We start from the raw sequence: 15,986 nt of genomic DNA on the forward strand, positions 1-15,986 counted from the left end.
TCAACGATTAATCTACATATGCTCCTATATAACGGGTGATCCAAGAAGAGTTTTTGACAGATCACGCGTGAGTCGTCAAACTTTCATGTTATTTTTGTTCAGTATTGATTGGCATTTATTGAGAGGACTTAAAAGTAAAGAACCTCGAAATGGATCACCTTTTATGTACATATTTAAATATATGTTTATATGTACATATATGGTGAAATCACAATTTACCAGTATGCATTCATCAATTTTGATGGTATTTCCATATCATATTCATATATTGTAATCATTTATTAATAGAAAATACCCAACCAGGTTGCCATTGTTTGTTTTATTACTATGTGGGGTTAAAAGGATATATATGTTGAAGTAATAAGATAAGAATTCAAATTAAAATAAATAACATTTTAGCTGCCTATTCAAAAATAGTAAAAATCTTCTGACGATAAGTCATGTAGTAAAAGGCAATTCATAATCGCTTGGATATCTCAAGTAACAAGTCTGATTTTGCTCAATACTGCAATTATAGCTGCGTTCATATGTAATTAATGAGTTACTCTGACACTCAGCTGTTTTAATTAATAATTTCTCTTCATTTCATATTTCATTATTTAAAGCAGTTCATTTTGTTTTTGATTATTTTATAGAAATGGGAATTAGTTATTCAAAGTGCAACGTACAAAGTATCCATATTTAGATGATACATATGCTTGTGAGTATGTGAGTACTAACTTAAGCATGCAAGTATGTACAGTGGCGAACACGTAAATTGCACCGAAATAATTTCAAACATAATATGGAAAGATCAAATTTTTATTAAATTAACTGAATGCAGATAAGGAAATACACATGAATAGTCGGACAACATACTACTTTTGGTTTTATCGAAAAATGTTATCGCTGAGCTTCTTCTTCTCGAGAAAAAGTATCGCAAATAAACGAGGAGGTTCACCATTATTAGCAGAGTGGCGACAGCCATTATATGGATGTACATATACATATGTACATATGCATGCTGGTCTGTTTCTGAAAGGACTGCTTAGAAATAGGGTTGCTCTGCTCTTAAACCCCGAATTCTTAAAAATTACGCAAAAAGCTTTTAAATATTTATTTATTATCGAAAGAATAGTATGAGGTCATTAATATTATACGGTCACTCTACAATTTTTTTTATCAGGAATGTATATTGACACCATATGCGTGCGGAACAAATTTTACATGCTTCAATTGGTTAAATGGAAATATTTGCATGTCATTCATATGTATAATATATATCTATGAGTTATTCTGTCCGACATGATCAGTTTGCGGGCCATTAAACACTTATGTATATATATACACATATACTTATACATATATATGTATATTTGGACATGCTCGGACATTTCAGTATTGCTATTCTACAAATTATTTGGTCTGGTGTGATGAGGTGATAACTATAATTTTGTACTGCGACTCAAAGTCCTTTGCTTCGCGGAGGGTAGAAACACTTTTGCTATGGACCTTTATGAAACGTTCCTGGAAACAAATACATTTTAAAAAGATCAGCAATTCAAGAGCTAATTTTTTTTTTCGAAATATACCAACTATCAAATTCCAAATAATGAACAATTTTTGGGTCAGAAAAATAATCAGCGAAATTCGCCAACAGGTTTTTGTGTGTTTCGAATCATCATCCAAATTAAAACATTTATAGATACAGATTTTTACTGCCACTACGTAGGTTTGATAATAAGTAGTCATCACAGTATTTTAAATGTAATAAAAATGATTACAATCATTGAACGAACCAATAAAAAAAGCAATGGAGAAAAGTGATAAGCTCAATAAATAACTGTCTAATCAGTATAACACTTTTACCAAGTTAAGATTAAGCAATATCGGCTGGAAAAACAGACTGACATATTCGTTAAACAGTCGATTGGAAATTACGAGACCTTCTGGTAGGCGCATATTATATTATAACTACAACAACAGAGAAACTTGCAATCAAAAGATTAAACATTTTTGAACAACTGATTGTTTATCGAGAGTAGCGAATCGAACTAACAATTGGTATAATCAAATAAATCATTAAAAGCAGATCAAAGCGAAATGAAATAATGAAAGTTTCGAATCGCGGCATATTTTTTTTTCTGGAAAGCGAAAAAGTATAGTGCCTACCGACGCATTCCGTATTCGGATTTAAAATCTCAATTGCTCATTTTTAGTCATTATACCACTGAAAAAATACGTCTGAAATCGATTTGTATCCGATTCTGAACATGTCGGTTCATATTATCGTTACTTAATATTTTGGATGTTGCTGAAATATATACTAATAACCTTTTGGTTTAAAGATTTGCGATTTTTAAAACGATGATCATCATTATTTAATTGTCTGTTGGTTATGGTTCATTAATATGTATTTCTACATTGATATATGTATGCTAAAGTGCTACTTTCATAAAAAGAAAGCTAAACTTTGAATATCTGCAGGTTTAAGTATATACATATGTATTTTTTCTTGCGTTTTTGCCTCATCCTTGGAACATATTGATGTATCATACTCCTCGCTTTTTGCTCTGCACTCGTATTCTGCTGAGATGCGGTATGCCCGTCTTTTAATTTATCTTTATAACTTTTGCTTTTGTTTTTGTGTAAATTAACTGAAAGTTAACGTCGTTGGCAATCATGTCAGCCGCAAAGTCGACGCCAACACAAGCGAATTGTTTTTAAAAGAGTTTGCCTTTGACATCAATTCAATTCCACCACTTATTTGTTTACTGCTTTATCAAACATTTGTATTTGCGATGTTGCTATGCGGTTGGTTTGTTGCCATCGTGGCTATGTCGGTGGGTGGCTGTTTGTCGTCCGCAATGTTCTTTTGTTCGAAAAAAAAACAAAGAAAATCACTGTCGCCAATTTAAACGACGGAATGCTGTGATGTAAGTAAGTATGATTGTCCTTAATCCATTCATGGTAGTTAAGTCGGCAAGAGGTCCCGATCACGTACATGCGGTATATGCCAACCTAAATGCTTGATTCTTGAATATATTCATTATGAAGACGGTGAAAGTAGAGAAAAAAAACTATTAATGAATTGACAAAGTAACTTGTAAACTTGGAACCTAATTTTATTTCTAAGTAAACCATTTATTATATAGGGTAGTCGAAAAAGTATTTTCGTATTGGGCGACCACCAAACTCGGTTTTCAATAAATCCATTGTGACATTTGCTGACCAAGTCCATATCAGCCACTTCGGGCCAATAATATTCGGTTATAATTGAGCGGTAGCGATTCCCATTCACAGTAACGTGCCGGTATCAATCATCTCGTAAGAAGTACGACCAAATGACGTCGCCGGCACATAATGCACCCAGCACGAATCACTGTATGGTGTGGATTTTGGTCTATTGGAATCATCGGCCCATTTTTCTTCGAACCGCCGTAACCATCAATGGTGAGCGATATCGCGCAATGTTAACCGAATTTTTCTTCAAGCAAATTGAAGAGGAAGACTTGGACAACATTTGGTTCCAACAGGACGGCGCTACGTGCCATACAGCAAACGCTACACTCAATCTTTTACGTCCTATCTTCGAAATTTAAAATTTTATATGGCCCACCCTATAAAAACTCAACTCTTCTTTTTCATTTTCTCAACGTTTTATTAATATGTCATTTTTCGAAAAGGCTTTTGAAAACAAAAATGATTCGTTACTGAATTTCGCACTGGGTACATGTGGTAAATATTTGCTGAAGAGTCTGCACAAGCATTTAATGAATTGAGCCGATTACCTTAGTCAATGAGACAATTAAAGCTTACTCAATAAAATTAAGCAAATAATTGAGTGCATAAGTACTTATTTAACTAATTTTGAAAATGAGAAGAAGATGGAAGCTTAAAGCTTGACATCCTAACTAAACAACTGCACATGCAAGCGTGTTTGTATGTGCTTCCAAAGTGTATGTAACTTTCGCTCTTACTTTGCCGAGCATGCCGTTGATGTCTGCTGATTGCAATGAAAAAGAAAGCAAAGAGAAGTGCAAGCAGCTTATTGACCCAGAAGGCAATAGCTGAACATCAATTGAACTTACTTACATAAGCAAACATTGACAATACTTATACGCATTGACAGTCATGCTGGGCTCACATCGAACGATGCCTTGCGCATAGCTGCCTAATGGATGGCTGGAAGTGGGTGGAAGTTGGCGCTGCTAGTGATGGAGTAGATTTTACGGCAGAGAAAGTTGCTTGCCGCCACTCAGACGACTTAGATGGAGGACAAGTGGTGCATTGTTAACGAATTTAATGCCGTTCGAAGGATGGCCGATGTGACGTCTGTTGGGTAAATGCACCAATATTTATGGAAGCGCATGTTTTGCAATCAAATTATTAGTTGGCGTCGCTAGGGTGTTGTGCTAATTAAATTGAATTTCTTAAATTGTGCGAATTTTCTTAGAAAGCGGTTGAAAATCGCTTACAAACAAACAAACCAAATATAGCCATTTTATTTTTATTCCATCTGGCAACAAGTCAAACAGTAACGCCACTTCGCAGTGAACGTGCCGTCTGTAGGTTGTGGTAAAATTCGATTGCCTCACATGTGGTTCAAGATAAGTGTACATTGTTCATATGCACTTATGTATGTATGCATATACATACATACATATATATACATGTACATGTACTTCTGAGCAGTTTTTGCTACAGTTAGATATTTCGAAATTAGGTTACAAATTGAAACTAAGCAAAATAAAAATGAAAAGATGAGAAAAAGTGTTCGAAAATTTGGAGCAAAAACAAAAAATAAGAGTACAATGGCACCGAATACCAATTTTTTTGTCTTGCTCCAGGACCATATATATATTTACAAGAAGACAACTATAGTTGTAGATAGCAAAGAAGAGAAGATATCGAAAAGGAAAAAGTGGTTAATTACTAAGTTACTGTAGTAGACAATGAGGGAAATACTGCATTTCGTAGGCGGAAACAGTAATAAAAAATACTAGATGATAAAGAGTTTAAAGTGATGCAAAAAATTAAAATTTAAGCACTTTCAAAACGCTTAATTACCCCATAAATGAGTAAATAATTGCTGTATTATCTTAATTAAATTCTGATTTTTTTCGTTGGTTATCGAACTTTTAGTAATTTTGACATTATTTTTGTGTGGGAAATAGACGTGGTTTGTACCTGTTTCTATATCAAGAAATGCTAAAGAATTGTTTTCAGTTAGTTTAATTGGAGGGAAGGCAATAGACAGACTCAACATTTTTAAGATATTATGTGTTACGAGCAGAAGAATATTTATATCCAAGGATAAGCGAACTCCCAAAAAACTCCTTTTGTCGAATTATTACCAAAACTACAATAATAATTCCGCCACTTATTGGTCATACCATAATTTTGAAATATTAGATATATATTAAATGCTATAATCGCGTAAGCGGTGTCTACGCCAGTAAAGATATATTAAATGTACGGAATGCAAAATTTTTCAAAAAAAAAGTGTCAATGCTGATCAAGTTAAGTCGATCCGATCGTCTTGCTGGATACCAGAATTAATTTAGTATATAAACTGTTATATCTTTGATTAAGCAACATCATAGATAATGCTGAGGCAGTACAAAGGGTATATAACATACAAAACGTAAACAAACTATTTTATGCGTTTATGCATTTTCATGCAATATGCATGCATTCAAAAATTATAAATAAAAATAGCATCGTAATGTATACACACAAAAATAACAGGTAAGAAAGCACTAAGTTCGGGTGCAACCGAACATTTTATACTTTTTCAACTTGCAAGAATCAAAGGCAGAGAAATATCTTAAGGTGCAAAACGTCAACCAGAGGATCGAAATTCAAGCAATTTTGTATGCACATATGTATATCATATACATACCTTAACATATTCGGCATAAGATTTGTTAAAAAAAAACAATGTCATTATATGTAGTATATGGGAGTAGGGGTAAAATCGACCCGAACTTATCTATTAACTATTATCATGCTACATACTAAAAAAAATGTTCCATGGATTTCATAAGGTATCCCAGATGCAATCACCAATCACATGAAGTAAAGTCAGCCGGATGTTCGAAAATTCTGTTATTAGTTATATGGAGACTAGGTCAAGTTTTAATCCAATTTTATTATCTATTTCCGGCACAAAGATACGCTGTTATGCATAACAACGCTCTGCAATTTTCTTTGAGATAACTGAATTATTCCCAATATGTGCGGGACAAAGTCACCCGGAAGTTCGCTAATATTTACATTAGGTGCATGGGGTTCAGAGAAGTATTGACCGGATTCAACCAATTTTTGATGCAGGAACGGATTCTCTCTTTTTTAATAATACCTGAAATATACATACAGCCATTAATAATATAAACAATATTAAATAGGTAACAAATTTCACTAGGATAAGAAGAGAAGAGTTATAAACCCTTATTTAATTCTTTCATAAAAAATGTGGCCAAATGTTATTTGATTTGATTGAATCAAATGTTATTTGATTTGATCTTTATGAAACGGTTTCAGCTTTTCAAAAAAAGGGTTGAAATGACCTATACGAAAGGTTGTTTAAAATATAAATTTTCTTGAAAAATATTTTTGGAAAAATTTAGTAAAAATCATTTAACGTTTGATTCAGGATGATGTAAAATTCTGTTGATTGATGTTAGATCCGACCTTATAACAATTAGGTTTATAGTAGTTAATACTGGAATGAATAGGAATATCTCATTAGTGTTTACTATACGCTTCTCTTTCTGAAATACCCAAAGTGCCTTTTGTTTTTGGTTGGTACAAATTATTCAAAGTGGGTCGAGAGCGCATTGACGACATACCACGTCCTTTGCGCCGATCAACTTCATCTGATGATCAACATGTCAATAAAATAAAGGAATTGGTGCTTGAAAATCGACGATTAACAGTCAGTGATCTTACAAGCATCGTTTTAATATCGAAAGGATCTATGAAACCATTTTGAAAAATCCTTTGGGCCTAATAAAGTGAAAGCACGATTGGTTTCAAAATCATTAAATTTTTTCGAAACACATCGTCGCTTTAATGTTTGTGAAAGAGAACCTTCCGACCACCACAATGGCATGAAACAGATTATTACTGGCGATAAATCTTGGATCTATGCGTAATACCCAGAAACAGATTAATTGCCCGAATGTCGTGGCAAAGCCGAAAGCCGAAAAAACAACGTCAAAGCAGGTCAAAAATCAAGGTTACCTTTGACAGTTTCCCTCGATTATTGCATTGCGAATTTCTTCCGACCGCCCAAACTGTGAACAAGGAATATTATTTGAGTGTTATGGTCTGAGGCTATTCCGGGAATTGATTATAATAACTGTTTCGAGGATTAGAAAAACGTTGGTACAAGTGTATTGTGACAAACGGGAATAACTTTGAGGGGAACGACATATGTATATTTCCAAGAATAAATTCAGAATTTTATAATTGTGAACAAAGTCTTACTATTTTTTGCTCGTAGTAGTATTTGTAGTTGTGGTGGTGAAAGTTTTATTGTTTTTATTGTTGCTGTAATTGTTTTAGAATTTTCATTTCGTTTGTGCTTTGGCTGCTTCTTGGTAAAGTTAATTGAAAAGTAACAACAATCTATATCGTCTCCTGCGTACACAAGTAACAGAGCAACAGCACAGACATACAAAAATTCATACCGATCCATGCATACATACATATGTATGACACGCGTGCAGGTGTAATTAAAGGTGACAAGTTGATAAGAAACAAATTGAATTAATTGTTTCTATCACACAACTTGGGTTTTAACCGCAGAAGAGAAATGAAAATAGTGAAAGTAATTTTAACGATTATTTAATACATTTTGAGACATTTAAAAGTCCATCAGAGTTGAGCGATGTTTGACATGGCTTTTGTTCTAATTGAACAATATTTTATATTTTTAATATTTATTATTATTATTTTTATCTTAATACAATTTCATTTACAAAACACCCCACCGAAACTTGTGTGACATTTGTAAAGTCTGTGTGCCAGGTTTACTTAATCATCAGTGCTATTAAAGAGTTTTGCTCCCTCAGCAAAATTATGTCTGATTTTACAGATTTTGGAAGTACATATATAGTATATATTGTATAATTTCACTTTAACACTATTCAAACCAAGATATAAATGGCTTGGCTGAAATATATAAAAGAAGAATAAATTATTTGTTTTATTACAGAAAAATCCGATTTTAACTTTCAGGATTCATTTGTCAAGCAAAATACCGAAGGCGGGGTTTTTCGTTCCTCAAAAAGCAATTTGGTTTTGAAAAAATATCTTAGAATAATTTTCCGAGTATTTTTAGTAAATGCTTCAGAAATTTCAAAATCAACCATAATGAATATTGTTGTTACTCTGGGGCACATATCCGCGCAGCTTTTGAGTCCTGTGTTTAATACAAACTTTCTTTTTTGATAACATTGCTTTTGATTGCATCATTGTCATTCTTTAAAGCTCCCCAGGCAACGCTGCTTTCACTTAGTGTCGATGAATATCATGATCACAGCATTGTTCAAGACCTTCTTCATTTTTACGCTAAAAAACATTCGCGCCATTTATATGAATTTTGCCAATATCATCAATAAAACGGCGAAAAATTCGAAATTCACTTTCAGTCCCGTCAGAATATTCTTTGGTACAAGCTAGTTTGAGTTAGGTTCTTCCGACTTACTTTAATTGCTAGTTTGAAAGAACCACAAATCAAAACAAATTTAAAATCTAAATTTACAAATTCACGCTCGCTGAAGACGCTCCACAAATTATATATATATTTATTTCATTGCATACATATAGGCGTTCAGCAGCATTAAAACTATTTACCTAAGTAGGTGGGTTTAATATAATCCGCTTAAAAAGTGATGTAAACAGCTTGGAGAGCAAACAATAAAACCAAAACTCAGGAAAGTGCAATTACCAAAGCCACTCAATTAAGTGCTCAATTATCTGTGAGGAATCTATGCGAATGAACAGTATTTCAAGAAATTGTTTTCGCAACATTATTTATATACAAATGTAGATACGTTTAGCTATTTAAATATTTGCAAATACATATATGCATACCAACAAATATGTGCTTTTACTAATCAGCTATATTTCCCTCTTTTCCATTGCAGCCGCGTTACCTTGCCATTAACAGTGGAAGAGGTGAGTAAACAGTAAGAAAAAACGCGCACAGTCTCAGTGACGCCACACGCACACATTCACATACATATACGTGTACAATAAGGTGCAATTTGTGACGCAGGAATCGCTAACAATTTATCCAATCGCTCATTCTCAGCTATTTTTTTTTCCTTTCTGCATTTTAATATCCGTTGTTGCCTTAACATTTTCCTCCTTATTTACCTTCTGCTGATTTTTGCTGTCACTTGCAGGCACACTGATAATGTAGTTTCTTACTAAAACAAATATGAAAATAAGTAAACCAAGGAGCCAGTGTGGCGTCAATCGGTGTGACTGACAACAAGCGTACGAAATTAATTTGAATTTCTGCAGTGAGCATTATTTGCTTTCAGAAAATTAATATTCCCTGATTGTATACCCTCAAAATGCGGGTTTTGGTGCTAGAAACTGTCTATGTACATGGGGAACAGCCCCAACAAAAGCAGTTTTATACTCGGAGATTATATATTGAGCAAAAAAAAATATAAATAATTAGCCAATTTGTTGGTAAATGTCTTATCCAGAAATTAGAACACATTTTCGAAGACAAATTACCCATTTTAACGGTTACTTTTTTTTAAAATGTCTGAGCGACAAAAATATTTATGCGTGCTTTGTAGCATTCTGAGTGTTTCAGAAAACGAATAGCATTAGGTTCGGATTGCGAGCGTTCCAAAACATCTTATTACTAGCACTGACGCTAAAAAATAAAAAAAGACCTCTAATTTAAACAAAAAATATCTCTGCTGGTATTTTATTGAAGTAAAATTGATCCATGGAGCGTATGACTTCATGGAATACACTGACTATTTTTGACATCCTCCTCCTCCTTTAAAGAGGCTCTTGAGTATCATTCCCTATGAATCAATCGATGTCTTCTTACCCCCTCTATTCGGGATTTATGCTCTTGGAGTCCAACGGCCATCTAAAGTAGATAAAGAGCTTGGGTTGCATCGTCACAATTGCAAGTTTATTCGGTGTAACAGCAACACCACTATGTATACTGAATTTAATCTATTCATATAACATCCCTTTCCTTATATTCCTGTTCCGTCGTAATAACCGGCGTCAGTGGGTGGCAGAAAATATATCTCAAACAAACTCGAACCGTCTTTGGCTGCATATAATCTAGATACGGTCCGGTCCATAGATCCTACTGTTTCTATTTTATATCATTTTTAGATTTTGGGTGACAATATGTAAATAATTTTTACCAAAGCATGGTTGTTATATAAGCATAAAAAACTAACCAAGTAGTTAGGACTGTGTAAAAACCTGAGTCATAAAAAAATTACCCAAGGCGCCGACGACGTTATCCTTTTTTAATAAATTCCATTACATCGTTTGCTCATTAATTCCTTTGCATACTTATTTAAATACTGTGTTGTTTCTTTCAGTATCAAGTTGCACAACTTTATTCAGTTGCTGAGGCATCGAAAAATGAGACCGGCGGCGGCGAAGGCATTGAAGTGCTAAAAAACGAACCATTCGATAATTATCCCCTATTGGGTAAGTATATATTTTGTGCGTTGTATGAGCCAATTAGAGCACATAAGTACGTAGAATCATGTAGTTTGTATTTACTGTCGTTTAATGTTCTATTTAATGCCTTGCAGGTGGTAAATACAATGCCGGTCAGTATACATATAAAATCTATCATTTGGCATCAAAAGTTCCAGCATTTATAAGACTGTTGGCACCGAAGGGTTCCTTAGAAATACATGAAGAGGCATGGAATGCCTATCCGTATTGTCGAACGGTCATAACGGTATGTACATAATTCCATAATGTATGCGCAGACACTGATGAGTTAACACAGCCATCGCGAGGCGAATTCGCACGATTTCAATTTATGTAAATGTTGACTTTTAATATGTGCTAATGCCCACATAGGCTCGGGCGTCCATGGCTAACTAATAAGCAGAAGTAAGACACGTAAAAAAATAAATTCGAATGCAGCTGAATATTATATACACTCGTAATTTGTAAGAATTAAAGGCGTAGAGATATTTCTTGGTATCACAGAAATATGTATATTACTTTTAAATGTTAACATTTGTTATTGGACAATGAGAAGGTGAAACAATTAAAATTAGATATTTAGGGTCTAGAGGAAGTATTGAACCGATTTCATCCATTTTCTACACCAAATTATAGTCATTCCCACGACAGCCGAAACAGACTCGGATTTGTATCGGGCCGAGGATTGTCTACTCTACATAATTGTGCAGCTACAACAACATACTTTGTTGACTCAATTATTATTATACGGTATAAAGTCAATCAGAATGGCGGTATATTAGGGCTGAGGAAACTACTCAAACAATGTTATTCATTTTCCACTCAAAGTTTGTTTCAGGAAAATATGCTTACATAATTTCCCTAAGATTTTTGACTGATATTTTCTTTACCAGGTCAACAATAGGTACGGAAGTTCTTATAATATTCATATAAAATCCTGTTTTGACTAATTAATTACGGTCAGGGCTGCAATTAATGTATTAAAAAAGTAATAATAATTAATTTTATTTTTTGATCAGAAAAAAATTCATAAAAAATAATTTTTAAATTTTTAATCCCAAATATCAGATGGCAAATTAAAAAAAATTAAAAATATTTTTAATCTTAAATACTAGACGAAAAAAATAGTCTCAAGCTAAATTTATATTCTTAGAACTTTCGGTTTTAACATAAGTTTTTAGTTTAATTGCTGTGAATTACTGACACTTTGTACGTATCGAGTCTGACGTATTACGTAAGCTACTTTCTATACTGGGACAGATATTTTATATTCTATTAATATTCGTTTTTATTATTATGTTATTATATTTTTTTATTTAAAACATAACCTAATTCCTTTGCAAATCCACTTTAGAATCCCAAATTTATGAAAGATGGTTTTAGAATTACCATAGATTCGATGCACGTGCGAGATGATGCGGGCAATATACCAAATGTAAGTTCTCCTCCCGACTTAAACTAACTAATGCGTTTTTTCTTTTTCTCTCTCTTTTCCTGCAACACTCATGCGGCGTATGGTGTGTTTAATATATACGTTTTATGTGAATTGTTTTATTACGCTAACGAATGCGACAAAATGTTGGGGTCATGTGGCTGATTGATTGGTCATTTGGTGATGGTGAATTAATAAATGTCGCTTACTCTCTCGTTTTGTAACGCATAAAATTGCAATTTTGCATTGCGCTGGTGATGGTGTGCGAATATGTATGGTGTTTGTTTTTTAAACTCGTCGTTAACACAACTAACAATAACAACAAAATGCTAACGCATAATAAACGTTGATGCTGCTGGTCCGACATTCGACGTCTCGCCATCGGTTGCACATACTCTTTTGCGCCGTTGTTTTTGATGGTATCACATTAACAATCAACAATCGATGAAATGCGAATTCGAAATAACGACAACAATAAATGTGGATTTAAAATAAAACTCAATAATAAAATAATTTAAACGATTCAACTGAAAATGCTGAATGCTTTATGAACGATTGCCTGTTGCATGCTAACGGTGTTGTGTGTGTGTATGGTTGTATGTGTGTGTAAACAATTGTGACTGCTCGTTTGTTTTGTGTGCATCTCTAACAATCAAATTTTAAATGCTATTGAAACATAAAATGGCAATCGACACTTTGAATGCATAAAAATAAAACAAACGAAATGCAATGGAAATCCAACAATTCCACGCAACCGCCCATGCATATGTATGCATATTTACTGTAAATAAATACTTCCATGTGCAATGCAACTGGGAAAATGAATTCAGAATCCCGGTTATATGAAAGAGAATTTCGTAATTTGCATTGAATCGCTTCATGTCGGTGACATTGGAGATCAAAATAATGTGAGTGGGCTTTGCCTTACCTACCATGCGTGCACATATGTATGTAATATACTATATATTAGTGAGAACCACGAATTATTGGTTGCTGCTATATCCCCGCACTTTTTTTTAGGTTTAAAATCACTACTGTTTGTTACTTTTAAAACAAATTCTTTCCCTGGTAGATTTTATTTGCTGTAACTATGGAAATTTTGTACCATGCATGTTCGACCCATTGTCATTTCTATGTAATTTTATGTAAAAATATTCTTCGTTTTTTAGTCTTAAGAGCTTTCTCTTCCCATCTGCTTTTGTTGGACTAGGAATCCGATTTTTAAACTCCTTATCTATCAATTCGGCTTAAATATCAAGTTTATTTCTTAACCGTCCAGTTTTGCCTTTTTTCTAAAATTAAAACTGGTTACTAATCCTTATTTTTATAATATTGCGCTAAAAAAACTAAAATAAGTATATAATTCAATATTAATATTATTTTCATTTATAGTTATTGATCATTTTATATAACTATGTATATATTTTGTTTGGAAAAGAGAGATAAACTAATTATGCGCATTCCTTTTCAGTATAATTTATTATTTCAAATCATACAACTGCTTTTCAGTTCGAGTTTGACATAATTTTCAAAATTTAATTGAAATATTAAATCTTGCATGTTGAAATTATGTTTAGACATTTTTTGCACCTCTATTTGGCTTGAAAAAATAGCATTTTTAGTAAACATATATACATATGCACTGCTAATTTAACTTTTATGTTGCCTACATTTAGGTGCATGAACTGCCACCTGAGAAACTTAAAACACGCGAAGTTGTTCACATCGACATTGCGAATGATACCGTCTTGCCTGCCGATTACAAACCCACTGAGGATCCAACCAAGTAAGTATATTCCCAAACTTTGAAAGGAAAAAAAGTTGAAGTCTATTTTTAGAAATGAATAAACAAAATTCAAACTATTAATATATGTGTATATTAAATTCAATTCGTTAAAAAAATATTAAAAGTTAACTATATTTGTTATTCAATGCTAATGATAATAATTTCTGTCGATTTTGCACATTTTCATAAATTAGTTTCAAAATATGGCACTTCATCTCCATATTAACAAGCTATGAATATTATTAAAAAGTATTAAGTAATCTGCACTTGTATTATAATTAATACAATTTACTTTATCTTCCATAGATTCAAGTCAGAGAAAACTGGTCGTGGCCCCCTGGTAGGTCCAAATTGGAAGAAAAACGTCGATCCAGTGATGACTTGCTACAAATTGGTGACATGCGAATTTAAATGGTTTGGATTGCAGACAAGAATAGAAAACTTTATACAAAAGTCAGAGCGACGATTATTCACAAACTTCCATCGGTAAGTATTCAGTTTGTTATAATATAAAACAAGAAAAAACGTTAACTTCGGCTCCAACGAAACTAATGTACCCTTCACAGGTGCATTTCTTTTAGTAACTGTGTGTTCAGTTTGTATGGAAGCTATATATCGTCACCTGAAATGCAAATTAACGTAACAACATTTTCAGAAATTTACAGTGGCATGAATGAAACACGGAATAAAATGGAACATGAGTGAAACAAAATATTAATATTGGTTAAAACTGGTTTATATATGACCGCAGAACCAGAAAATGTTGGACATATTTAATATTATGTTGTTTAATCAATAAGACACTCAATTTCGAATTTTTTGATGATACGTTATTTTGCATTTCAGGTGACGATATGTACTATAGTAATCCCATTTGAACAATTTCTTCGTATATTACATTATTATTTTAGAAAATAACCTGTGCCAACTTTTGTGAAGATATATTGTCAAATGTGAAAGTTTTCCATACAAGAACTTGATTCCGATCGTTTAGTTTGTATGACAGCTATATGTTATAGTGGTCCGATATCGGCAGTTCCGACAAATGAGCAGCTTCTTGAAGAGGAAATGACGTTTGCGAAATTTCAAAACGGTATCTTAAAAACTGAGGGACTATTTCGTATATATACAGACAGACGAACGGACATAGCTAAATCGACTCAACTGAACCTACTGATCATTTATATGTATATATACTTTAAAGATCCCCGACGCTTCTTTCTGGGTGTTACAAACTTCGTGACAAACTTAATATACCCTGTTCAGGGTATAAATATTTAAACGTAGAGATTTTTTAGACAGTAACATATCTCAACTACCCGAATACGGAGATATTCCAATATTCGAGCTGAAACTAAAAATGTGCGGAATAATTGGAAAAACGTAAAAACATAGTGATATATTGCGAATATTTTCAGAAAGTTTAAATTAACCAGATTTTTGTATAGAAAAGTTTGACATAGATTAGTATTCTATAGGTCGCCATAATGTCCGAACAAATTGTTCAGATCGAACTTCAATAGCATTTCGCTGACCGACTAAAAGCAAAAATCAAACTTTTTTATGGAAACTTTTAAATTTTTAAATTTGTGAAATCTATCTAGCCAGGAAAGTAAACGTTTTTACTTGTTTTTTTTTGTAATTTCATATTAATTTATATTTTTAATTTTTTTTGTTTTAACATAATCTAAATTAAAATATTTAGCATTATATGTACACACGTTTAATACGATATTTAGAAATTGCATTGTCTTCAATAATTTCTTGTATTTTGCCAAATTGTTATTTATTCTGAAAGGTTTTCCAAACAACTATTCAAATGGTAAAAAGTTATATATTACAATTCGAAGCCATAAACATGAAAAAAAAATTAAACGAAGGAAATCTTTTGTTTTAAAATCATTTATTTCGAATAATATTTATTATTTGTATCAATGAAAATAAATTATATATGTATGTATATGTGAATATATCATATTTAGTCGTAATTAAATGGTAAAACTGTATTACTTTATTTCTTGAACATATTAAGTTAGTTTTGATCACAATAAAATGTGACTC

At 32.6% G+C, this 15,986-nt stretch overlaps 1 protein-coding gene across 3 annotated transcripts in view; it reads left to right on the forward strand.

Annotated features, from left to right (window-relative positions):
- LOC105228517 (phosphatidylinositol transfer protein alpha isoform) overlaps positions 1–15,986 on the forward strand; it is a 30,151-nt gene that overhangs the window by 11,992 nt on the left and 2,173 nt on the right. For 2 of the 3 annotated variants that reach the window (XR_852679.4, XM_011208375.4), the window contains exons 2-7: positions 9,138–9,168; positions 10,584–10,695; positions 10,803–10,954; positions 12,062–12,142; positions 13,816–13,925; positions 14,232–14,411. Coding sequence is in view for 2 of the 3 variants with exons in the window: in XM_011208375.4 (XP_011206677.1) it covers positions 9,138–9,168; positions 10,584–10,695; positions 10,803–10,954; positions 12,062–12,142; positions 13,816–13,925; positions 14,232–14,411 (666 nt within the window). In the remaining variant the exon portion in view is untranslated. Of the gene's footprint in view, positions 1–9,137; positions 9,169–10,583; positions 10,696–10,802; positions 10,955–12,061; positions 12,143–12,969; positions 13,048–13,815; positions 13,926–14,231; positions 14,412–15,986 lie in introns of all 3 variants that reach the window. The other variant, XM_011208376.3, reaches the window with a different exon arrangement.

Source organism: Bactrocera dorsalis, chromosome 2 (genome assembly GCF_023373825.1).
Source record: "Bactrocera dorsalis isolate Fly_Bdor chromosome 2, ASM2337382v1, whole genome shotgun sequence".
Lineage (NCBI taxonomy): Eukaryota > Metazoa > Arthropoda > Insecta > Diptera > Tephritidae > Bactrocera > Bactrocera dorsalis.